This window comes from Coregonus clupeaformis, unplaced genomic scaffold, assembly GCF_020615455.1.
Source record: "Coregonus clupeaformis isolate EN_2021a unplaced genomic scaffold, ASM2061545v1 scaf0112, whole genome shotgun sequence".
Classification (NCBI taxonomy): Eukaryota; Metazoa; Chordata; class Actinopteri; order Salmoniformes; family Salmonidae; genus Coregonus; species Coregonus clupeaformis.
The window spans coordinates 642,163-668,096 of NW_025533567.1; the positions used below are offsets into that span (position 1 = coordinate 642,163).

The window sequence follows — 25,934 nt, forward strand, 5'->3', positions numbered from 1 at the left end:
CACCATTGGCCTCATGGTGAAATCCCTGAGTGGTTTCCTTCCTCTCCGGCTACTGAGTGAGGTAGGACGCCTGTATCTTTGTAGTGACTGGGTGTATTGATAAACCATCCAAAGTCTAATTAATAAAGTCTGTTTATTTTAATTTTATTTTTTACCAATATACCAATAGGTGCCCTTCTTTGCAAAGCATTGGAAAACATCCCTGGTCTTTGTGGTTGAATCTGTGTTTGAAATTCACTGCTCGACCCGAGGGACGTTACAGATAATTGTATGTGTGGGGTACAGAGATGAGGCAGTCATCCAAAAATCATGTTAAACACTATTATTGCACACAGAGTGAGTCCATGCAACTTATTACGTGACTTGTTAAGCACATCACTTTCTCCTCAGACTCTATCCAGGTCTCATGTGGAGACTCTGGTATGCCATCTACAACTATGTAATTCCTCCTGGATTATCGTTGTAGATAATCTGTTTTCCCAGTCATTTGTAATAATGATTCATAGACAGTGCTGATGTCATTTTGCGTAGACTTAGAGTTGTTGTCATCTTGCTGGAAGTCTCTTTCAGGACATCCACCTCTCTCTGGGGGAACTGCAAACTGTTCTTAAGGTCTTGGACCTCTCTGGTCAGATCGTCCATTATTTTGTTAGTTGAGTCTACAATTGCTTGTAGACATATTTTTGTTGATTTAAAAGATCAAGCACCTGTGATAGCGAAACACTGTCCTCTCCATTACTCCCACCTTCTTTAGCTTTGGGCGGCATGATGTTAGCATGATATATTCTGTTGACAGAAAGTGATCTGTTCTTGCAATTTGTAGTCTATGACATTTCATATTTACATATGATACTTTTTCACAAAGTAGTTTGGACATAGTGAACTAGTTTTTCAAAGTAACTTTAGTTAAGGAAAATATATTTTTCTTAAGGGTAGCTTTAGTATAGCTTAACTTCTTCCACTGTGAAGTAATTGGTAGGTTGGTAAACTATTTTCAGAGTAGCTTCCCCAACACTGCTAAAAAGTTGTGACTAAACCTGGAATATCAATACTGGAAACATAAATGGAAAAAGAGAGGGAAAGAGAGGCATGAGACAAGTCCAGTCTGGCTGTGAGGTACATCCCGCCCCTCTCTCTCCTGTTCTTCCCGGCCCCACCCTACACCTCACATTCCACTACAAAACCCCTTCACATCACACACCAGCTACATAACAGACCAATGCTTTACACAGATCAACAACCAACACCTGAATTAAGAGAGTAGAATTTCCTTTTTAAAGAGAAGGAAAACCCTTGACACAGAACTTTACTCTTCAAATTTCCAATCAAGACAAGAGGACACATCATAAGGTATTTGTTAAACTTTTCTACTTGTATGTCTGATTTTGTGCTATTTCAAATATGAAACATACCAGCTCCATACTGCATTATAATTTGTTACAACTCTTAGCGGAGTAACCTATCCAATCAAGTTTAAAATAAATTCCTATTGATGGTATGTTTAGGGGGCAGACACATGCATGGAACATCCTTCTACTTTTATGAGTGTCTAAACCTCCACTTAATTCAAACAGATGAAGGTATGTATGATTCAGGCCATAAGTACAAACAAATCAACTTCTGAGGCACATTTCCACCCAAACTTTTAATTTTGACATTAATCTATTATGAAACACTGTGGTTCATCCACAATACGCTACTTTTTTCAATATGGCATAAGAAATGTTTTCATACTCTATTCCATTGACGACCAAACATAATGCCTTCATGTTATGCTCAGGATTCAGTGATTCACCAGGATCTATAAGCAGCAACAATCACTATTAGTAATTTTGTTCTTACCAACTCACCCCTATCTTCTCGACCTCCTCCTCTCCCTCTTATCCTCACCTCAATGGGTCCCTGTTAGAAGAAAATACACATTTATGTCTTGGTTTTACTAGTCTGCCTGTTCTTGTCCAGTTCAATATAAGGAGTGGGTCCAAGTAAGCACTATTGCATGTTTTCTTAATTGAATGAGAGTAGCTTAGATGGAATATATAACATGATCCAGTGGAGAAAATAAAGATAAATGTGTGACGTTTTGCGAGGCTACTTAGTGTTGGGGTAGAAGAAAAGCTCTTTGGGCTTGATTTAGTGAAGTTGTACTCAGCTAAAGGGATGACAACATTAAGGAGCAGATTACATTTGCTGGACTTTTTCGCATGGCTAGGTGAGATTGAGTGGATCCAGGTGAGGAGATGTTGAAGTCTCAGTGAGACTAGGAGTGGCAGCATGCTGAGATAGACCGGGCCTGTCACAACACGACTCTGTCCCAGGGCTGTGCTTTCTGAGACTTTGTTTTTAAATGCAGTTCTGAGCTACACGATCCTGACCTGTACAGGCCTGTCATAGGGAATGAGTCAGTGTGTGTAGGTGTTTGTGGGGTACTCTGCTGGTGATGATAACAGAAATAACCATGTAATTCCATCTCTACATTTAAAGCAACCACACTTCCTTTTTATACCAGAATGTGAACTGTTTTGTTTCCCCCCCCCCTCTCTCTCTCTCTCTATCTCTTCCAGGATGGGATCTGCTGGGGTACAGATTGTATGTGTGGCCCTTGGGGTCTTGGGCCTGATCGGGGGCATTGTGTGCTGTGCCATCCCTAGGTGGAGAGTGTCATCATTTACAGGACAGAACATCGTAACGGCACAGGTACTGAGCAGATCAACTGTTTTATTAGACCTATGTGGTTTACATTTTAAACCGCAAAATACTTTCTAACATTATATTGACTCAAATGACTAAAAACTCGAAAAATGTAGAATGGATGCAATATGCTGAAGTAAAATAAACTGTAATGAATGAATGGTGTGTGTATTACTGTAACTATTTGTCTCTGTGTGTAGGAAACTGAAGAGGGCCTGTGGATGAACTGTGTGGTGCAGAGTACGGGCCAGCAGCAGTGTAAGAGCTACGAGTCCTTGCTGGTCCTGCCATCTGACCTGCAGGCGGCCCGCGCCATGACCATCATCAGCTGCATGGTCACCTCCCTGGCCATCCTCATCCTGTTCGCCGGCGCCGACTTCACCACCTGCGTGGAGAACGAGGACATCAAGCCCAAGATCAGCCTTGTGGCCGGGATCGCCCTGTTGGTGTCTGGCCTCCTCCTCATCATCCCCGTCAGCTGGTCGGCCCACAAAGTCATCAGCAACTTCTACAACCCCCTTGTGGCCCAGAAGATGGAGCTGGGAACCTGTATCTTTATTGGCTGGGCTGCTGGGGTGCTGCTGATTCTGGCTGGAGGCCTGCTCATGTGCTTCAGCAGAGCCAAATCTGGCAGCTCGGGAGGAACCGCTAAGTACTACAGCAACAGCGCCTCAGCCCCCGCCACCAACAAGAACTACGTGTAGAGCATGTAGTACACCTCTGTATGTTTGTATGTGAGTATAGAGATAGTTTGATGGAAAGGAAATGGGTCAGACAGAATGGAAACAAGAAAAGGGAGGGTGGTCCTATGTTTCTTTTAACTCAATATACTATAAAATTACTAAAACCAAATAGAAATTGTAGAAATGATCATGTACATGTACCTACATTCATACAGTTTCTTACCTGTGTCCAGCTCGCTAATAATCACCGAAATGAAAGTTAGACAGTCAGGGAGCACCGGAAATTCCAAAAACGATGGACCAATTTTCAATGTGGCCCTCCGTACCTCGTTGAAGACCAAATGCGGCCCCCAGGGCAAAATGAGTTTGACACCCCTGTTGTAATGTGTTATCTCGTTTAGTTTTTTTATGCTGGGTGACGGGTTTCTATAATGCCATGAACGAACAACAGAGAGCAAGGTGAGGGACTCAAGTGTTCATGCATTTCAAAATACAGGTATAGTCAAATGACTGTATATATAATTCAGGTCCATGAGATCACAATTTTTTTACTTATGTAAATCAGCTTGTCTTTTACTTTTGTGTATCAAATAATAAATACATGTTTTTATTTTATTCTGTTGCAATACAAATGATTGTCATCTCCTTCAGGTGTGCCATCCTTTAGATGGCATTTGGAAATGTTAACAAAAGCAAAACAAGTTTAAATATTTTGAAAATATTGAGGACTTTTATTTCCAACTATGTAAGAGCATATATTAAAAACAAGTCTCTATAAATGTGATAATTCACACAAATTCAAATTCACACAAAAAACTAATTCAAGCTTCGAGCCCAAAAGATATTGGGCTCCTGATATTGATGGATCCTGTCTCCAACTCTCCCTTTAACCATCTTTCCTTCAAACATCCCCAACTATTTCAAACTATTTCACTTTCCTCTCCTCTTTATCTTCTCCTCCTCTTTACACCTCCTGCTCATTTCTCTCTCTCCATCAGCTCCCTCTCTAACCCAACCGCTCTATTTCAATTCTTGCTCTCTAGTTCGCTCACACGCTTGGTCAGCTCCTCTACTCTTTCCTTCAGAGTCTTCACCTCCTTCTGCAAGGCATGTACCTCCTGAGAGAGAGAAAAAGAGAGAGAGAAAAAGAGAGAGAGAAAGAGAAAGAGAGGGAGAAGGGGAGGGGGGATTCTTGGTCAACTGTGCAAAAGAGGAAGCCATATCTAAAATACAGTATCTATTCACAGATATATCAAAGCATGTAGGTAGATGCAGCCATGTCCTTACCCCACTGATATCGTGCTGATGCCCCACGGTAGCTGATGTGGTCTTCAGAAGACTTTTGTGAACTTTGAACTCTTTGTTTTTGGTGGTTGTCGCAAAACCTTCCTTCAAGGAGATCAGGATAGGTTGGCCCTCTTTGCCTTCAAACCACTCAGTGGCCTCCACAGACGGCTCTGGACCCATGGTGTCTGGGTACAAATCCTCCTGAAACAGGTCAGACTGAAGAGAGAGCGATAGAGACAGAGAGAAAGGGAAAGTGAGATATTGAAGAATCACACATGCTTTGAGTTATAGTAATTTTTTAAAATGTATTTACCTTGCGGGGCACCGTCATGACAACGGGCTCGCACTTCCTCTCATGGAGCTTGTAAAACCTGGTGGAGGGCGAATAAAACAACATACGTTCCCATTTTACAAGCAGCGCTTGTGTGTATGTGTGTGTATATTGGCGAGTGAAAATGTCCATGACTCTGTGTGGTTACCTGGCGATTTCGCACTTGTTGACCTCCAGGCCCCTCTTGGGCATGTAGCCCATGCCCTTCTGACTCTCCTTACTGCTATACATGGACAGGTAGTGAACATAAGGAGCCTCATCCGTCACCTCAAAGTACCGGATACTGCTGTCACCCTGAGACAGGGAAATGAATGGTTAGTAAACCATAGTGTGTGTGTCACAGGAGGTTGGAGGGCTCGTGGTAATGGCTGGAGCGGAATTAGTGGAATGTTATCAAACACATCAAACACATGGTTTCCATGGTTTCCATGTGTTTGATGCCATTCCATTAGCTCCGTTCCGGCCATTATTTTGAGCCGTTCTCCCCTCAGCAGCCTCCTGTGATGTGTGTGTGTGTTTGCGTGCGTGCGTGTGCGTGTGATCAACTCTAACCTTGCCACAGAGGTAGACGATGCCAGTGTCGGGGTCAAAGAAGGGCAAAAGGACGCCACTGCTGGTGTCCAACTCCTGCAGGGTGAGCGGCTCCCCAAAGCTATTCTGTCAAACACATACAGGTCATGTCGGTTCTTAAGACACCATTCATAAGCCTTTATAAGAAGTTCATAATTGTCTAATAATACTCACTGGGTCCCAAAGTGCCACCTGCCTCTCACTCATGCGACTGAAGCCTGTACTCAGGATCTTCCCATCGGACACAAACACAGCCTTGACAGGCCTGGAGCCTTCGTGGGTCTTCTCCTTCTCCTGAGAGAGACAGAGAGGCAGAGAGAGAGAGATACAGACTCAGGGAAAGAGAGACACTCAAGGAAGGAGGTTCATCTATCAAAGACGCGTGAAGGGAACTATATGAACTAATCACTGACTATGATTCTATTTATATCTATGACATTAAACCTAGTAGCTAGGTGCATCTGACTCTCCAGGGTGGTTGGTTCTCCTGTGGTATTGAGGGGGGCAGGGAGGGGGGCACTCACGGCAATGACAGTGCCCTTGCGGGGGTCCATCACACGTAGGGTCTTGTCCTTGCAGGAGGTGAGGATCTGGGAGCCGTCCCTGTTCCAGCAGGCACTGTAGATGAGGTCAGGGTGGACCGAGTCGATCCTCACCACGGCTTCGCCACACGCCACGTTCCACAGGATCACCACGTTGTCACAGCCTGGCAGCCAGGGGAGAGAGAGACGGAGGAACAGGCAGTTAGGCCATGCAGTGCTACTCCACTTATGTTTATAGCTAAAGAGGCACGTGTATTCTGAGGCGATGCATCAGAGCACTGCTATACCTGCGCTCATGAGCACGTTGTGGGCAGTGGGGTGCCAACTGAGGATGCCCACGCGTTTGGAGTGCCCCTCCAGCTTCACCACGGGGTCCTTCAGGGGCGTGACCAGGCCACCGTCCGGGATCTCCCAAATCTGAACGATGGTAGAGGAAGAGGAGGGTATATTATTACACTGAGTTAACACAGTACATAGATACAGAACACTGGTCAACTGGATAACACAAGGACATATTCAATCAACACATAGGCCACAGTGTCCTTACAGTATGTGCGTCCATAATATGATTCTACTTAACAAGCTCAACATTATGGCCAGTGAAAGGTTGTGACCTCTACTTACCATGACACTGCAGTCCTCTGAGCCACTGGCAATGATGTTGTCGTTGTGGGGACAGAACTCAATATCCAGCACTGGGCCTGTGTGTCCACAGACTGTGGGCTGGGACATGTCAATACGACCCGTCTACAGGGAGACACAAAGGAAAAAGATGAGTTACTATGACACAAATAAACACACACACACACACACACAAACACACACACACACACAAACACACACACACACACAAGCTGATGGCTCAACAGGAGATGGCTCAAGCTGATGGCTCAACAGGAGATGGCTCAAGCTGATGGCTCAAACAGGAGACAAATAATACAGTATGCAGTAAGAACACATGGAGATGTAGAGCGTTGCTACCACTGTGGTTTTGGCAAGAGAGAGACCTAGAGAGGGTTCAGACGAGAGGAACTCAGTCAGCTGATGCCAATTTTATAGCTATGCCTCAAATTAGCCTTAGAGAGCAGAGAACTCTGCTAGGAGAGCACTAGCAGGCTGCAGGGTTCCCATGGCCCTGGGGGAACACACACATACACACACACAGGATCTGGATTGTTGGCTCACTCTGTCACGTTGGCCCTCGCCCACCATTCACGGTACCAAAACAAAACCATCTACATTCAATAATGTACTAAGGATGTACAATACATGCCTTAATTTGAATATGAAGTGGCATAATGTTTTATTTCAAACTTAATTCAAATCTTTCTCCTAATGTCCCTGCCTTCATTGTACATTAACAATCCGCTGCCGAAAACCTCTTAGTCACTCACTGTTTCAATAATACAGTTACCAAATACAGGTTATATTGCTGTAGTAATAACTATACAATAGGTTGCCAAAGTAGTTAAGTGACAGAAAAATAAACTTCTCCAACATATAAATCAAAGATGCTGAAAGGTAGACTCAGCAATATGACGTAGATGCAGAAAGTAAACAGCATAGTGGGTCAATTTCCACAACAACTAAGAGCGTTGAAGCGCGAGGCTCAACTTCTCAGCTGTTTTGGTCCCGTGGCTCCCACGATGTAAGAGCGTGAAGCGAAACCGTGCGTATGCGCAGATACTTTGTGTGACTGTGTGAGAGCGAAGTCTTGCATCTCACTCATCTCAATATCATTTTGCTGTCTACCTTTAAATCAAATTATCGTTCATTGGAGAACAATGGCTTCCTTCATTAGGCCTTAAATGCACTGTGAATTTGGGTTGACAGGACTATTATTTGTCCCTGTTACAGGAAAGTCCAAGAGGCAGACAAACAGTGATGCAATGGCGTCTACCCATGAAGATGAGACAAAATTATGTTATATCTATCTGTTCTATATATGAATATGCATACACTTAATGTCAGTCTTTCAATTACACCTTTATGCTTCAATATCCCATAAAGTATTCAAAATCAATCTAGATAGTGACCACTATAAAATCATTATATTCACTATATATACAAAAGTATGTGGACACCCCTTCAAATTAGTGGATTCGGCTATTTAAGCCACACCCGTTGCTGACAGGTGTATAAAATCAAGCACACAGCCATGCAATCTCCATAAACAAACATTGGCAATAGAATGGCCTTACTGAAGAGCTCAGTGACTTTCAACATGGCACTGTCATAGGATGCCACCTTTCCAACAAGTCAGTTCGCCAAATTTCTGCCCTGCTAGAGCTGCCCCGGTCAACTGTATGTGCTATTATTGTGAAATGGAAACGTCTAGGAGCAACAACGGCTCAGCCGCGATGTGGTAGGCCACACAAGCTCACAGAACGGGACTGCCGAGTGCTGAAGCATGTAGCGTGTAAAAATAGTTTTTCCTCGGTTGCAACACTCACTACTGAGTTCCAAACTGCCTCTGGAAGCAACATCAGCACAAGAAATGTTCGTCGGGAGTTTCATGAAATAGGTTTCCATGGCCGACCAGCCGCACATCACCATGCGCAATGCCAAGCGTCGGCTGGAGTGGTGTAAAGCTCGCCGCCATTGGTCTCTGGAGCAGTGAAAACGTGTTCTCTGGAGTGATGAATCACGCTTCACCATCTGGCAGTCCGATGGACGAATCTGGGTTTGGCGGCTGCCAGGAGAACGCTACCTGCCCCAATGCATAGTGTCAACTGTAAAGTTTGGTGGAGGAGGAATAATGGTCTGGGGCTGTTTTTCATGGTTCGGGCTAGGCCCATTAGTTCCAATGAAGGGAAATCTTAATGCTACAGCATACAATGACATTCTAGATGATTCTGTGCTTCCAACTTTGTGGCCCTTTCCTGTTTCAGCATGACAATGCCCCCGTGCACAAAGCGAGGTCCACACAGAAAGGTTTGTCGAGATCTGTGTGGAAGAACTTAACTGGCCTGCACAGAGCCTTGACCTCAACCCCATCTAACTCCTTTGGGATGAAATGGAACGCCGACTGGGAGCCAGGCCTAATCGCCCAACATCAGTGCCCAACCTCACTAATGCTCTTGTGGCTGAATGGAAGCAAGTCCCCGCAGCAATGTTCCAACATCTAGTGGAAAGCCTTCCCAGAAGAGTGGAGGCTGTTATAGCAGCAAAGGGGGGACCAACTCCATATTAATGCCCATGATTTTGGAATGAAATGTTCGACAAGCAGGTGTCCACATACTTTTGGTAATGTAGTGTATGTGTTTGTTGTTGATATTGCAGCACATTCGTCCCATGCTGATACTGTACCTGCATCCCACATATGCTTCTGTTTTTCAATGTCAAACCCACCACTGGTGTGCATATTTTCATGTTATCTGACCATAGCACCGGTTCCAATCCAATACCGTTGATCAAACTCCAGACAGTGCTATAGTCAGATGGCATGACAATATAACTCTAGCTCAGTAAATAGCTCAGTATGTGTATTATTTATTTTATACAGTCTTTTTTGCTCATCTTTATCAAGTGTGCTAATAACTTTGGACCTGACTGTATATGCAGCTGCACTATACTGCGCCCTAGCCACATCCTGTCAAGACTGTGTTTCACTGAAGCGCTCCAAATATGGTGAAAAACTAGCAACAGCACAGAGAGAGCGAGTAACGTGTAGAACCGAAACTCTGCCCCAAACTTCCTTATTCAGCCCAATGTGTGATGACGCCTTGCAATATTCAAAATTCAAATGTTCAAAAAACACTGTACAAACGACACGCCAATTAACATTTTCATCAAAATTATAGCGTAGTTGGGCAAACCTAGGCATGAATGAAGGTGACATTTTCAAAGATTTGAAACTGAGGCATATGGATAGATCTACACAACAGACAGAGAGGGAAATGGACGTTAGACCACTTTTGAGGCCTGAAAACGTCTAACTTCACTTAAGGCATTCACTTTGACCTCTGTATCTCTGCTCATGCCCACCTTGTTCAGAGGCAGCACTAGGAAGGCCCCTCCTCCGCTGGCATCCACAATCATGGCCACAAACTTGGGGTTAACGGAGCAGAAGTTGCTGTCCCAGGTCATCTGGGAGATGCGGATGTCATCGTAGCACTGGTCAGCCTTCACCCCCTGGCCGAAGACGTGACGGAACTTACTGGCCCTGACTACCTTCCTGGACATGGTGGCCTGAGAGGGGAGAGATGAGGACAGGGATAGAGTGGTGGTGGGGGGGTAGTGTCAGAGAATTAAGGGGAGAGATAAGAAAAAAAAGGAAGAGGGACAGAGTTTTTAATGCACTGTGGTAGAGTAATCAGGTGGGTATTATATTTAAGAATATGCAGACTGCTACTGTAGCCAGTGAGCTCTAACCCGGCACCCCTATAAAAGGAGGTGTCGCGTATGATGCCATACAACATTTACATGGACAGAGAGAGAGAGAGAGACAGAGAGAGAGAGAGAGAGAGAGAGAGAGAGAGAGAGAGAGAGAGAGAGAGAGAGAGAGAGAGAGAGAGAGAGAGAGAGAGAGAGAGAGAGAGAGAGAGAGAGAGAGAGAGAGAGAGAGAGAGAGAGAGAGAGAGAGAGAGAGGAGAGAGAGAGAGAGAGAGAGAGAGAGAGAGAGAGAGAGAGAGAGAGAGAGAGAGAGAGAGAGAGAGACCGAGAGAGAGAGAGAGACAGAGAGAGAGAGAGAGAGAGAGAGAGAGAGAGAGAGAGAGAGAGAGAGAGAGAGAGAGAGAGAGAGAGAGAGAGAGAGACAGAGAGAGAGAGAGAGAGAGAGAGAGAGAGAGAGAGAGAGAAAGAAAGAAAGAAAGAAAGAAAGAAAGAAAGAAAGAAAGAAAGAAAGAAAGAAAGAAAGAAAGAAAGAAAGAAAGAAAGAAAGAGAAAAAGAGAGAGAGAGCGTGAGAGAGATGTGTATACAGTGATGGAAAAATAGTATTTGATCCCCTGCTGATTTTGTACGTTTGCCCACTGACAAAGAAATGATCAGTCTATAATTTTAATGGTAGGTTTATTTGAACTGTGAGAGACAGAATAACAACAACAAAATCCAGAAAAACGCATGTCAAAAAATTTGATTTGCATTTTAATGAGGGAAATAAGTTTTTGACCCCCTCTCAATCAGAAAGATTTCTGTCTCCCAGGTGTCTTTTATACTGGTAACGGGCTGAGATTAGGAGCACACTCTTAAAGGGAGTGCTCCTAATCTCAGCTTGTTACCTGTATAAAAGACACCTGTCCACAGAAGCAATCAATCAATCAGATTCCAAATTCTCCACCATGGCCAAGACCAAAGAACTCTCCAAGGATGTCAGGGACAAGATTGTAGACCTACACAAGGCTGGAATGGGCTACAAGACCATCGCCAAGCAGCTTGGTGAGAAGGTGACAACAGTTGGTGCGATTAGTCGCAAATGGAAGAAACACAAAAGACCTGTCAATCTCCCTCGGCCTGGGGCTCCATGCAAGATCTCACCTCGTAGAGTTGCAATGATCATGAGAACGGTGAGGAATCAGCCCAGAACTACACGGGAGGATCTTGTCAATGATCTCAAGGCAGCTGGGACCATAGTCACCAAGAAAACAATTGGTAACACACTACGCCGTGAAGGACTGAAATCCTGCAGCGCCAGCAAGGTCCACCTGCTCAAGAAAGCACATATACAGGGCCGTCTGAAGTTTGCCAATGAACATCTGAATGATTCAGAGGAGAACTGGGTGAAAGTGTTGTGGTCAGATGAGACCAAAATGGAGCTCTTTGGCATCAACTCAAATCGCCGTGTTTGGAGGAGGAGGAATGCTGCCTATGACCCCAAGAACACCATCCCCACCGTCAAACATGGAGGTGGAAACATTATGCTTTGGGGGTGTTTTTCTGTTAAGGGGACAGGACAACTTCACCGCATCAAAGGGACGATGGACGGGGCCATATACCGTCAAATCTTGGGTGAGAACCTCCTTCCCTCAGCCAGGGCATTGAAAATGGGTCGTGGATGGGTATTCCAGCATGACAATGACCCCAAAACACATGGCCAAGGCAACAAAGGAGTGGCTCAAGAAGAAGCACATTAAGGTCCTGGAGTGGCCTAGCCAGTCTCCAGACCTTAATCGCATAGAAAATCTGTGGAGGGAGCTGAAGGTTCGAGTTGCCAAACGTCAGCCTCGAAACCTTAATTACTTGGAGAAGATCTGCAAAGAGGAGTGGAACAAAATCCCTCCTGAGATGTGTGCAAACCTGGTGGCCAATTACAAGAAACGTCTGACCTCTGTGATTGCCAACAAGGGTTTTGCCACCAAGTACTAAGTCATGTTTTGCAGAGGGGTCAAATACTTATTTCCCTCATTCAAATGCAAATCAATTTATAACATTTTTGACATGCGTTTTTCTGGATTTCTTTGTTGTTATTCTGTCTCTCACTGTTCAAATAAACCTACCATTAAAATTATAGACTGATCATGTCTTTGTCAGTGGGCAAACGTACAAAATCAGCAGAGGATCAAATACTTTTTTCCCTCACTGTAGAAGAAAACCAGTAATCTGTGAAATAAATGGAACCGCTCATCATTTGCATAAATAATACACAAATGCAAGTAGAAACATTTGACAGGATATGAAGAGCAATGCAGGGATTTGAATACTGTGACCTTAGATGCCACAAAATGTATTAAGAATATGAGCATCACTGACCCACTCCCTAGTTAGACCACAAGACAAACACATAGTGAGGACAGAAACATACAGACGCAAAGCTACAGGAAGGAAAGACAATACAGGAAAAGCAGCGAAAAGGGGAATTAAAAACTTGCACAACTACTTCCTCCAGTCTGCAGCTGTTTATTTTTGTCTTTATTATCTGAGGTACACTTGTGGCTCTGTGCAACACTTTAACTCACATCTAGTCATAAGGATGAACCCACACAGAGAGCGAGACAAGATGGAGAATTGAAGGAAATATGAGCAAATGGGACTAAAGAGGCAAACTGAAAGGCATACTCCACTGCTCTGTGGAAATCATGTGAACTAGGAACCTACAGCAACAGTTAGACCACATCCTGCAGAACAAACAACAAAACCACAGACCATCTTTCTCTCCGTCTCATTCAAACTCATTCACACTCATTCACACTCATGCTGTCTTCATCCCTCTCTAATGCTCCTTTTTCACACATTAAGCAGTTGGCAGATACGTATATGATATGATATTTTTGTGAGCTATACCCAAAGAGAATGCAACTGGTTGAAATATTGTCGTCCAATTTAGGGTTTGTAGGGTATGTCATGCATTACTGTCAGTGGATAGCACTCATGTTCAATGCATAGGCTACATTTCACAGGTTTCAGATTTATCAATAAGAATATTAGTGCACACAATGACTCAGTCCTGGCCTACAGCCCATACATTTATGCTGTAAAATGTCAACTCTAAAAGAGCGAGCATAGAATTTACCTCCATTTGCAGACCTTACTTCCTCAAATCTGAAGCTGCGCCTTAGCATTGACTCTGGATCCCTTGGCTAAAGACTTAGGCTTCATTGTTCTTGTAGCATTTTTGCATCACAAGACCCCTTTGGTAGACATTAATCTAACGCAACAAGCCTTTGCAGAGTGTGCCTTAATGTTATAAAGGACCAGGACCTGAGTACATGTCAATAATGGTGTGCGTGTGTGTGTAGGCCTACAGTTAAGACTGCTGTGCATGATCATATAAAGTAACAGCAATTATGGACTATCAGTCACATGGTGGGTGTGAGATTAGAAGGAGAAGGATGTTGAAAGCAGGCCTACCTGTTTTAGTGATGGGGAAATGTTCTGCTCAGTCAGGCTCCCTGCTTGGTTCTGCTGTGTCGTCAGAGAGAGGAGTAAGAGCCGGTAGTCTAGGGTAGATCTCTTTATGTGATGGAGGAAGTGAGAGTTTTAGATGAAGGTGGAAATGGGAGGTGTCTCGTTCTGTCTTCCTACTTGCTGGGGTTGAAACATTTGAATGACAGACGTCAAGAAGAGATTAGATTAAGTTGTTGCAATGTAGACCAAAGTGGGCCTAATTAATGAGGCTAATCAAATCATCAAAGCATATGTGTAATACTTTATCAGGCTGTATTACTTTGATTTGATTCCATTTTATTTAAATTAAGTTAAAAATATGAAGATAAGCATCGTAATGTCACCGGAACAGAGTCTCCAGAGTGCTCTAAAGAACAATGAATACTCGGGTTAGGTCGTCCCAAGCATCCCTCTTAGTATCTACCATACTGTAGTTGCCCACTTCCAGTGGGGACTGTTGACTGTGGGATATAAATATGCGCAAAGAGGGTGCTGCTGTGTACAGGACAATCACCTACAAAATCACACTTAATCACATTTAACCCCTGTGCACAATGTATGGATAACAGGATGAAGTCAAACAGAGAATGACATGGCACAGATTGGCTGTTTAAAGACACATGCATGCATCCTTTAACCAAACCCTGCTCCCTCAACCCCCCTGAAAACATCTCCAATAAAACAAGCAAGAGAACAGAACAGTAGAGACAAAACACAGAATGGAAGGCCAGAGGCAGGTTTAAAAATATAGACTTCAGTTTATTGCACAATCGTTGCTGGAGACTGAGGAGTGGGAGGGCCTGTCTGTATAATGCAAGACACTACAGATGGACACATATACAGAGACTAGACACAGGGAGATACAAGATAGCCATAAATTAACAGAAGTGTTGGTGAGAAGAACACAGGCGGGTCGATGAGGCACATTAGGATGCAACTTGCACCCAGACATGAAGCAGGACAGACAAAACACAACAACACATTAAAACACAGATTTCATACATGAAGTATGAGATCTTAAAACAGCTCATATATTCAAACATACAAGGTCCATAATATACATACATAACTGGTTTGTGCAACCCTGAACATGCAGGGTTTGGTCACTCCTAGCACGGGGATTAGTAGTAAGTATGTCACATCAGGTCTTTTCACATCAGATCTTTTTCAGAGCTGATCTGATTGGTCAAAAGATTAGTGAAAAAAATATCAGAATTGGGCTTCCTGTGCCAGACACAGAACGGTTGGCGGTGAGCCTTTCTATGATACAATTAGATGCCTGCAATGGACTGCAACATTACACAGTTATGTCCACCAGATGGGGCCAAATGAACAGCCATTCATTTCTTTTACATAAACCAAGACAGACCGAAGACAAGGACAGAGAGACAGACAGACCCTCAAGAAAGCTCCCTTCATCAAGAGGAAAAGGGCATTCCATCATCTGTACAGACGTATCATAATGAGTACCAACCCTCCACAGAATAATTTTATTAATAATAATAATATTATTAAAGTATCATCATTATCATAATCATATAACAATAGTGTAGACAGTTCATCCTTTATAAATAGTCAGAAACAGGCTAGCTGTGGCACCTGTGTACAAAAAAAACAAACATGTTCCATTTTGTTAGTGTTTTCACACATCAGGTCATCATCATCATCATAGAATAGCAGAATATACAGACTAAAACAATGACCGTTGGCTGGCCTGGTTCCATCTCTGAAAAATGGTACCGTTGGATGGCCTGGTTCCATCTCTGAAAAATGGTACCGTTGGATGGCCTGGTTCCATCTCTGAAAAATGGTACCGTTGGATGGCCTGGTTCCATCTCTGAAAAATGGTACCGTTGGGTGGCCTGGTTCCATCTCTGAAAAATGGTACCGTTGGGTGGCCTGGTTCCATCTCTGAAAAATGGTTTTCAGTTCATTCTCCCACCACAGTCTTCCCTCCCCTTCCTCTGAATCCATCTTACCCTGTTCCTCAGTCTTCCCTCCCCTCCCTCTGAATCCATCTTACCCTGTTCCACAGTCTTCCCTCCCCTTCCTCTGAATCCATCTCACCCTGTTCCACACTCTTCCTCTTTGCCCAACCACTCTTTAAATACTTTCACCTTTTTATCAGAGCCCACCCCAAGAACCCCTAAATAATCACTACTTCTACTACTACTGCTGACTCTTACCTTCCCTCAGACCCCTATCCCTGTCCCGTTCAGGAGTCCCTCACAGTGGTCTCCGTGGTGTGTGGCTCTAAAAGCCACGTTTCAGAGAGGAACCCCCTGGCCTCAATGTAACAACTACGGCTATGGCACCCTGAGAAGTGGAGAACCCAGGCTGGTGGAGTGGTGGAGTCCCTTTGAGTAGAGAGCTAACTGGCCCTTTTTGTTCTTTGTGACAGTTGAGAAACATCCCATTTGAACACACATCCACTTCAGACAGTGTAAATGTATTTGTATCTGATAATGCATAGATATCCAGTTGTAATCAGAGGTATTCACATGCCCCTCCCTCCTGTACCTTCCCCATCTTTTCCAGTCATAAAAAAAAGAAAACAAAAAAAGAGGTTACATTTAATTGAGCGAAAGCATTCTTAAACCCTGTGTCTCTCAAAAACCCACACAGTTACCCATCTCTACAATATAACTGAAAATAATTGCAGTTTTATCTGGGTTCACTTATTTGAGTAAATAGCTTGGATGTCGTTGATATTAAATACACAGTAGTACCACGCCTCAGCCTGTTTCCCTTTTCACTCGGACACAGAGCATTATCTGATGTTACATACATACTGAATTCCAGGTCCCTACTTCTGCTTTCTTTCCTTTACATATATGTATAAAAAAAAGTATCAGTGTTATATACTGTTTACACTGTATGTATATATAATCTACATACATACATTTACATTATTTATATGGACTTTAAATAAGTTTCATTATTGGTATTCACTTTGATCCAAAGCCCTTTTGAAAAAAAATAAACCGTGCAGTTTATTTGATATAGTTGTATTGCCTCTGTTCTAGTCCCTCATATTCCTGTATTAGTATATACTGTATGTAGTATGTTCCTCTCTTAACACTCATGGTCCACTGCCCTGACAGCATGTGAAGCTCTTAGCTGGGGTGACTGACACATGACGTGTTATATGTTACAATGCACAAGCATTTGGCTAATACTAAGTTAAATTCCTCGTATGAGACAATGAGTTTCCGTTTGAGAGCTACTAACATGCATTAATAATCAGTTTCATTCAGTGCACTGTAATACAATTTCAGCTTATGACGATACAAGGGGCCATGGTTGTAATGGACTCACCATGACATGGGTGGTTTCATAAGGGGGCTGAGAAACTAACCAAGGTCTAACACTAGTAAGGGTCAGGTTGCAGCTTGAGGCCTGTGTGGGAGAGGCTGGGATATTCTCCCTCACCCTTGACTCAATGTGAGCAAAGTATGTGCTACAACGGAGGCCCTCGACATTTCATTTGGCAACTTGTGAATGAAGTGGAAATTAGTGTGGGTACGTTTGAGTGTGTGCACCAGGTTACAAAAGTGCAATGTTACATAGAAACATGCAGGATTAATCTTTTAGCCACAACTGTACTTAGTCGTCCCATGGACTAGTTAAAGGTCCCTCAGAGCAAAGCAGATTTGAAAAACAAAAACGCTTGGTCTCAACCTTCCACATACAGTCAATCTTTGAACAAAATCTCTAAAACACATAAAAGTAAACATTGTATTGTTCTTCAGAGCATAAACTCAAATGCCAGTGCAGAAACTAGTGGCAACAAAATTAAAGTTTTTACTTTAAAACTGAGTAATCAGAAATAGTTTGTTCAGGGTTACTGGTTTTGAAAATGGTGAGAGGGTTAGGGGTTCATTCATTCTTGGTTGCAGTTGCCTAATGAAATACTATATGCCCCAGGTCAGCTTGCTACTACAGTACTGTACCTCTCTAAGGGTAACAAATTGCAAAGAGTCAAGCTGGGCTATGTTAAGTAGTAATAATGTCCAGCTTTGGCATAGAATGCAGTGCATCATACCAAATCATTATCTGGCCTTGGACAGTTAAAAGCCTACAAAGTCGCCTAGCTGTCGGCCATTTCCACCCTCTCAGAGGAACTACAGGAGCTAACCCTACTAGGTTGTAGTAGTCAAATAATAGTGCTTTCTAATTTTAAAAACATCATCACAGACTGGCTCTCTAATACTGTAGCGTAATAAACATTTGGTATCTGTTTGGTGGCAGAACTACCCTTTTCAGTCAACAGGATCCATCCTGCACAGTCATGTAACTATAGTTCAGGTATTATAAAAGAGACATACGGTGTGTTTTATGCACCTTCATTTTAAGCGTAATTTAAGACGTTATGTGCCCTTTTCACTGACTATAGTATGTGCCCTTTTCACTGACTACAGTATGTGCCAAACATGTCATTAAAATGACAATAATCAACAATAAAATACTTTTTTTAAACGTAATAAATAGTCATTAACTAATTCTTATTGACGAATCCTGATTCAAAACAAAATAAAATTCCTCAGTTCAATGTGAGGATGTCACTTTAAATACAGATATTGATGAATAAATAAAACACATACTGTCTCATAAAATTAAGGTCAACCAATAATAAAGAGTAACTTAATGTAACTCAACAACAGCAATTGTAAATGTGCATAATCTGTCATGACTCCCTATTCAAAATGGCTGTATTTTCAATGCCACAATGCATCCAAGTTCAGTCTAGCATTTAGGCTATGTGGACTGCACTGCACTAAAAGGGAGGTAAACTTCAAACTAAATGAGCACTAACAAGCCAAGGAATGAACCCCTTCACCCATACCCAGTTACCCATACCCTTCACCCATACCCAGTTCATCCCCACCTGACCACAGAGAGACAGTCAGACAGACAAAGCCAGACACAGACAAAGCAAGAGAGAAGGAAGAAAGACAAACAAACATGGAAGAAATAATGAGAGGGAGAATATCCTCTCTAATACACAGTAACTCAAGTAGTTCCATAGGACTTTGTGACAGGTCTGGGAGTGCTTTGTGCATTAGTTGTGCATTACTAGCATGTATGCATGCTACGCGGTGAGTGTGTGTGTGTGTGTGTGTATGTGTGTGTGCGGTGTGTGTTTGTTCTAAAGTGTATATGCTATGTGCTGCATAGGTTGCAATAGAATGACATCTGAAAGATACTTCAGAATGAGACTTCCTGCTTAGTGCATATGATATCATTTAACCAAATGGTCCGTCTGCTCTAGAAAAATGAATGCATCATTGACGGATCAACTTTGATAAAAGCCATAGGTTGAAATGGTAATTGACACATGAGGATAAGTCAATATCAAATCAACTATTGCTCAAGTGTAACTTCACTTGCAAATCATGATGTTTTTAGTAGACATTTCTGTGTGTATTTCTGATATCAAATCCTTAATCTCCTTTGTGTGTAACATTCACAGATCCTCTGCCGTGTGTTTGTGTGTGAATTTGCAATCCATAATGACCAGTGAGCCGATATCCAATCCTTGTGTGTGTTCCCTAACATTGATAGCCACGCATGTATAATGGTAAGGTGGACACAGATACAGTATGAACATTCTTGCTAGGTGTGCATGTGTCAAAGCCTGCACCAATCCCTATTATGTAAAACACTTTATCTGGCCTTCCATGTACGTCTTCATGAACACAGCCCGAGGTCCTAAACCCTGTTACCCGCTGGTCCTCCTCCAGGCAGGGGGGGCTCAGTCTGAGGGACAGTGGTGGCTGTTGATCCAGAGCAGGTCGTCCAGCACACCCCAGTGCAGGTAGAGGATGGAGCCCACCACCAGCACATGCATGATCTGGTGGCTGTTGCACCAGTAGTCAAAGAGGCCCGGGCGGAAGCGCTCTGGGATGCGCGAGATGTTGATGATCCCACCCAGTACGGCCAGCGCGTCCATGGTGAGGAAGTGTTGCAGCGAGGTGGGGCTGCCGCCACCCACGCCCACCCAGCGCAGCAGGAAGAAGGAGAAGCGGAATAGGGCCTGCCAGGCGAAGGACCTCATGCGCCGAACGCTACTCCGCGCCGTGATGGCCGAGTAGATGGCGTAGCTGGACAGCAGGATGTAGACGACCAGAGCCACTGTGCGGGTGAAGGGGTAGCACAGCAGGGTGCTGTAGACGATGGGCAGCGCTCCTGAGGCAAACACAACACACAAAGTCAGAGGCAGTCAGTCATTAAACTACACAACAACAGATATTCCCATCCCAGAGAATCATGCACACAGTATTCTATAGCCATAATGTACTATACTGAATGCAGTTCAACTTTAGGCTACTCATTCTCACATATAGCCTACACCCATGCCAAATAACACAGCCATGGAGCCCTTCCCTTGTGGAATCATGGACTCTCAACTGACTATGATTCCATTATGGCTTTGCACCATATGCAGTATTGGGGTTGTTCCACGAAATTAGTGCCTTTTGCGTCCCATTGATATTTTAGGTAGAAATTGTGCACCAATATAGATTTTTTTTTAAGCCTGTTATATTCAATGAAGTGCCCTTTAATATAAACCACATGGAGAATTCAATAAATATGATATTTTTTACATGAAAAAAATACTTGCTAAAGTGCCAAAATTCAGCATGTCCCTCCGTGCACCCTCTGTGACTTCCAGGAAGATTTCAACCCACTTAACCCCAAAATATCTAAAAGTTTTCACTATAATTGTAAAGCCCTAGTTATTTTGTTGCTTTGACAAAGTCATTTCTGAAGATTATTATTTATTTAACGTGATTAGTGATTCATTTCAAGGAAGAAAAAAAACCTGTCCCTCATTTTAAGGTCAACCCTGTTACGTGAACTGAATTCTCGTTTTAAGATGGTGAAACTATTCCTTTTTAAATATTTTTTTTCAAAAGAAACATCAAACATCTAATAATCAAATCATTGTCGAAAAGAAGGTGAGCTGGTGCTACTCTTTTTGGCCATTTTCTGGTGTTTTGTGGTGTAAAACAGTGGGTTGAGCATAACACGTCAACCCTGTGACCCATATAGACAGGCTAGAAATGTTTTAACAATTAAAATGTTTTTGTTAAACTTTCATTCAATTACCCCTCCCTGTTGCACACAACAAGCTTCCATTTCCCCTGTCACAAAGGGATTTATGGCTGATTTAAGATGAAATTGTCACCCCTGTTACAGTCAACCCTGTTACTGCTGGTGAAGAAGTTGAAGTTCAAGGTTGGTTTATTTTACAGAAACAAAGCATGTCTGACTTTTGTTAATAGGAAGGAAATTGTCCAGGCCACTTTTATGTCTATTTTAGATTATGGGGATATTATCTATATGCATGGAACAGCATCTACACTTAAACCACTATATGTTTTTTTCCATTGTGCCCTTACTGGTGATGGTTATAGAACTCACCATTGTGTTTTGTATCAAAAAGTCTGTTGGGCCTCTTTGTATGTAAGGAGAGAGCAGCATTCTCTTGTGTTTATTTACAAAACACTCATGCAGAAACTTCCTATGTATCTACTATCATTATTAATTCAATTTAGACTTACAAATGACCAAATCCGGTCACAGGCTTGGATAACACTGGAGGCCCCTTCAGTCTCCACAGAGTTGGGTAAAGCTGCTTTCAGTTTTTTGCGCCCTTTATGTGGAACAACTCGCAGAGAGCTCTGAAATGAGATGTTCTGGTCCCCCATGGTCAGTTCAGAGAAATTATCAGAGACCTCCATGTTGATAAATGTGTCTGTTTTTCTTAATATGCTTTGTAATTTTGTATATCTACAGTACCAGTCAAAAGTTTGGACACACCTACTCATTCAAGGTTTTTCTTTATTTTTACTATTTTCTACATTGCAGAATAATAGTGAAGAAATCAAAACTAGGAAATAACACATATGGAATCATGTAGTAACCAAAAAAGTGTTAAACAAAATCAAAATATATTTTATATTTGAGATTCTTCAAAGTAGCCACCCTTTGCCTTGAAGACAGCTTTGCACACTCTTGGCATTCACCTGGAATGCATTTCAATTAACAAGTGTGCCTTGTTAAAAGTTAATTTGTGAAATGTATTTCCTTCTTAATGCGTTTGAGACATCAGACACATCTCAACATCAACTGTTCAGAGGAGACTGCGTGAATCAGACCTTCATGGTCGAATTGCTGCAAAGAAACCACTCCTGAAGGACACCAATAAGAAGAAGAGACTTGCTTGGGCCCAGAAACACGAGCAATGGACATTAGACCGGTGGAAATCTTGTTTGGTCTGATGAGTCAAAATTTGAGATTTTTGGTTCCAACCGCCGTGTCTTTGTGAGACGCAGAGTTGGTGAACGGATGATCTCTGCATGTGTGGTTCACACCGTGAAGCATGGAGGAGGTGGTGTGATGGTGTGGGGGTGCTTTGCTGGTGACACTGTCTGTGATTTATTTAGAATTCAAGGCACACTTAACCAGCATGGCTACCACAGCATTCTGCAGTGATACGCCATCCCATCTGGTTTGGGCTTAGTGGGACTATTGTTTGTTTTTCAACAGGACACCTCCTGGCTGTATAAGGGCTATTAGGAGAGTGATGGAGTGCTGCATCAGATGACCTGGCCTCCACAATCACCAGACCTCAACCCAATTGAGATGTTTGGGATGAGTTGGACCGGAAAGAGTGAAGGAAAAGCAGCCAACAAGTGCTCAGCATATGTGGGAACTCCTTCAAGACTGTTGGAAAAGCATTCCTCATGAAGCTGGTTGAGAGAATGCCAAGAGCAGGGGTGTCAAACTCATTTTAGCTCAGGGGCCACATGGAGGAAAATCTATTCCCAAGTGGGCCGGACCGGAAAAATCATGGTATATATATAACTTAAAAACAACAACTTCAGATTGTTTTCTTTGTTTTAATACGATCAACATACAACATAAAGCTGGAGGCTGAGGACAGTGTGTCCAAAATAGTACAAGCACAACATCACTATTAATCATAAAACACGTCAAGTTTATTTGAAAATTCTAAAGAAAAAGAACACACAAACACACAATGCCTCAGTGATTAACAGAACTGTTTCACAGATCACAGAACTATATCAGGGTGTCATTTCTCAGGCAGAAATGTAGATAAAAAGAATGAAATCCTGTTCCCCAAACAAGTGCAAGAACCACAGAGTCAAGAATAGGTTAAATATACAAATAAAATAAAATCAATTAAAAACAATAGCACATCAACATAAAAACATATAAACATAAAGCTGGAGCCTGAGGACAGTGTCCAAAAGCACAACATCACTATTAATCATAAAACACCTCAAGTTATTTGAAAGTTCTGAGGACAAAGAACACACAAACACACAATGCCTCAGTGATTCACAGAAGTATATCACAGATCACAGAACTATATCAGGGTGTCATTTCTCAGGCAGAAATGTAGATAAAAATAATGAAATCCTGTTCCCCAAACAAGTGCAAGAACCACAGAGTCAAGAATAGGTTAAATATACAAATAAAATAAAATCAATTAAAAACAATAGCACATCAACATAAAAACATATAAACATAAATCTGAAAGCGTTGCTCAAACTCCCGTAACAGTCCCATTATTTTATCTTTGAACCGCTTCATGTCTGCCACATGTTGGGTCAGGCACACATTTTTCAGACAGGGGAAGTGAGCTGCATCACCACCGGCAAGTTGCGTCTCCCACAATGACAGCTTCAACTTGAAAGAACGTATGCTGTCATAATACTGCGTGACAACTTTGTTGCGCCCTTGCAGCTGTTTGTTCAAGTTATTCAGGTGCTCTGTAACATCCACCATAAATGCAAGGTCCTGCATCCATTCTGCGGAATGAAATTCTAACACTGGTTTGCCCTTTTCTTCCATGAACTGTTCAATTTCTTCTCGTAAATCAAAGAAACGCCTCAGCACAGCACCTCGGCTTAACCATCTTACCTCAGTGTGGTATGGCAGGCCATAGATGTGGTCTTTCTCTCTGAGAAGGCTGTCAAACTGACGGTGATTCAGGCTTCTGGATCGGATGAAATTAACAGTTTGGATGACCACCTTCATGACGTTATCCATCTTTAATGACTTGCAACACAAAGCCTCCTGGTGCAAAATACAGTGAAAAGTCAAAAAATCACATCCTCCATTTGCAGATTGCACTTTCTCTCTGAACTTTGTCACAACGCCTGCTTTTTTCCCGATCATTGAGGGCGCACCATCTGTAGCCAGGCTGACAGCGCGGGACCAGTCCACTCCGACCCTGTCCAGCGCGCCCGACGAGTGCGGTAAAAATATCAGCTGCTGTCGTTGTATCTGTCATCGGCACCAACTCCACGAACTCCTCGGTGACGGTCAATGTGTCATCAACTCCAGCGGATGAAAATGGCCAGTTGTGCAACATCTGTAATGTCCGTGCTTTCATCAATTGCAAACCGAAAACGCAATAAATGACTTTACTTTTTGCTTCAACTGGCTGTCCAAATCCACTGAAAGATCGGAAATCCTGTCTGCAACTGTGTTTCTTGTCAGGCTGATATTTGCAAAAAGCCTGCCGCTTTTCAGGGCACACAATCTCCGCTGCCTTCATCATGCATGTTTTTACAAATTCACCCTCACTAAATGGTTTTGAAGCCACTGCGATTTCATTAGCAATGAGGTAGCTAGCTTTCACTGCAGCGTCACTGATGTCTCGGCTGTGAGTAAACACAGACTGCTGTTTCTTCAGACCCGCCAACAGTTCATTCACCTTCTCTCATCTCCGCTGTCCTTGAAAGTTGTCATATTTGTCGGCATGAAGACTCACATAGTGGCGACGAAGGTTATATTCTTTCAGCACTGCAACATGCTCTGAACACACCAAACATACAGCTTTCCCATTCAATTCCGTGAATAAATAGGATGACAATTTTTCTTGGAACACTCTGCACTCTGCGTCCACTTTTCTCTTTTTTGACAGAGACATATTGGGGCAATGAGGGTGCCAAAGCACATAATGTTAAAAGTAGAAGCCGTAATAAATATCGCGGGCAAAACAAAGTAGCTCATTGGCTGCACGTGCTTGACCTACTTGCTCTGCCCCGGTATAAACAGTTTGCTTGCTTAACACAATTGCTATTCCGCCATCCAGTGTACGCAATTGGAACAGCAGTTTATTTTATTGAAAAATTGCAGCGCATTTTTATACTTTACAAAATTATTAGGGGTGTAACGATCCATCTACTACATCGACGTATCGATTTATATTCCTATGATCCAACTACATCGATCAGTGCTCGGCGAGTTGGCCTTTTGGACAACATATATCAATCTAACATCGTTTTAAAATGTAATAAATCGATTGTATCGATACTAGGAAATAACCCATTGGATTTAAGCACGTCAGACTTTATATGGATGTTTTTTCTTAGCACTTTTAATGATAAAGGCTTTAAACATTACTCGATTCAGTCTGCCTATCCGTGACGTCATCGCCCCGCGCCAGCAGCAGCGCAAAGGCGCAAAGACAACAAAACATAGCATGGCGGACGACAGAGGAGAAGCCGACGAGCGAGAAATTATCAAGCCACCATTGCGGTCCTTACAAGAAACAGGAATCTAGGAAACTTCACCTGCACTGTCCAGTATCCAGGTATTTATTTCAGTCACACTGGTTGAATTTTTGGCTAAAAGGTTACTGAATCGATTTCAAGTCACTGAATCGTTTCGGATCGTATCGTTCTAAATGAACCAATATCGTCCTTGAATCGTATCGACAACCACAAATCGAAACTTTTGACTGGTACTGTATATGAATGGTGTATTTATGCAGGGCTCATCTGAAAACGAGACCCTAGTCTCAGTATGACTTCCCTGTCAAAATAAAGGTTTAATAATAATAATACTTTATTTGGCACTTAATAGGCACTTATAGTAATTTCTTTATGAGATAGAAAATGTTTTTTTTAAATTAAGTTATACATGACAAAGTGTGAAATCAAACTTTTTTCCCCCACCAAGTT

General features: G+C 42.7%; 3 protein-coding genes across 3 annotated transcripts in view; 1 reads left to right on the forward strand and 2 right to left on the reverse strand.

The window, feature by feature from the left end:
- The first annotated feature begins 1,191 nt into the window (after positions 1-1,191).
- LOC121568954 (claudin-4-like) lies at positions 1,192-3,989 on the forward strand. The gene is made up of 3 exons (XM_041879451.1): positions 1,192-1,350; positions 2,565-2,697; positions 2,892-3,989. The coding sequence occupies exons 2-3, from the start codon at positions 2,566-2,568 to the stop codon at positions 3,393-3,395; spliced, it is 636 nt and encodes a 211-aa protein (XP_041735385.1). The 5' UTR covers positions 1,192-1,350; position 2,565; the 3' UTR covers positions 3,396-3,989.
- A 93-nt stretch (positions 3,990-4,082) lies between these two features.
- On the reverse strand, positions 4,083-13,997 carry LOC121568953 (coronin-1C-A). Its single transcript, XM_041879450.1, has 11 exons — positions 13,891-13,997; positions 10,092-10,295; positions 6,729-6,851; positions 6,392-6,521; positions 6,087-6,268; positions 5,737-5,856; positions 5,545-5,649; positions 5,141-5,286; positions 4,975-5,032; positions 4,662-4,877; positions 4,083-4,492 (listed from the first exon to the last, which is right to left on the reverse strand). Exons 2-11 carry the CDS (start codon positions 10,287-10,289, stop codon positions 4,400-4,402), a joined length of 1,371 nt encoding a protein of 456 aa, XP_041735384.1. The 5' UTR covers positions 10,290-10,295; positions 13,891-13,997; the 3' UTR covers positions 4,083-4,399.
- A 687-nt stretch (positions 13,998-14,684) lies between these two features.
- The window catches only part of LOC121568952 (progestin and adipoQ receptor family member 4), a 29,529-nt gene continuing 18,279 nt past the window's right edge, over positions 14,685-25,934 (reverse strand). The window contains exon 3 of the mRNA XM_041879449.1: positions 14,685-20,115. Within this exon, the coding sequence (XP_041735383.1) occupies positions 19,682-20,115 (434 nt within the window). The 3' untranslated portion in view covers positions 14,685-19,681. The remainder of the gene's footprint in view (positions 20,116-25,934) is intronic.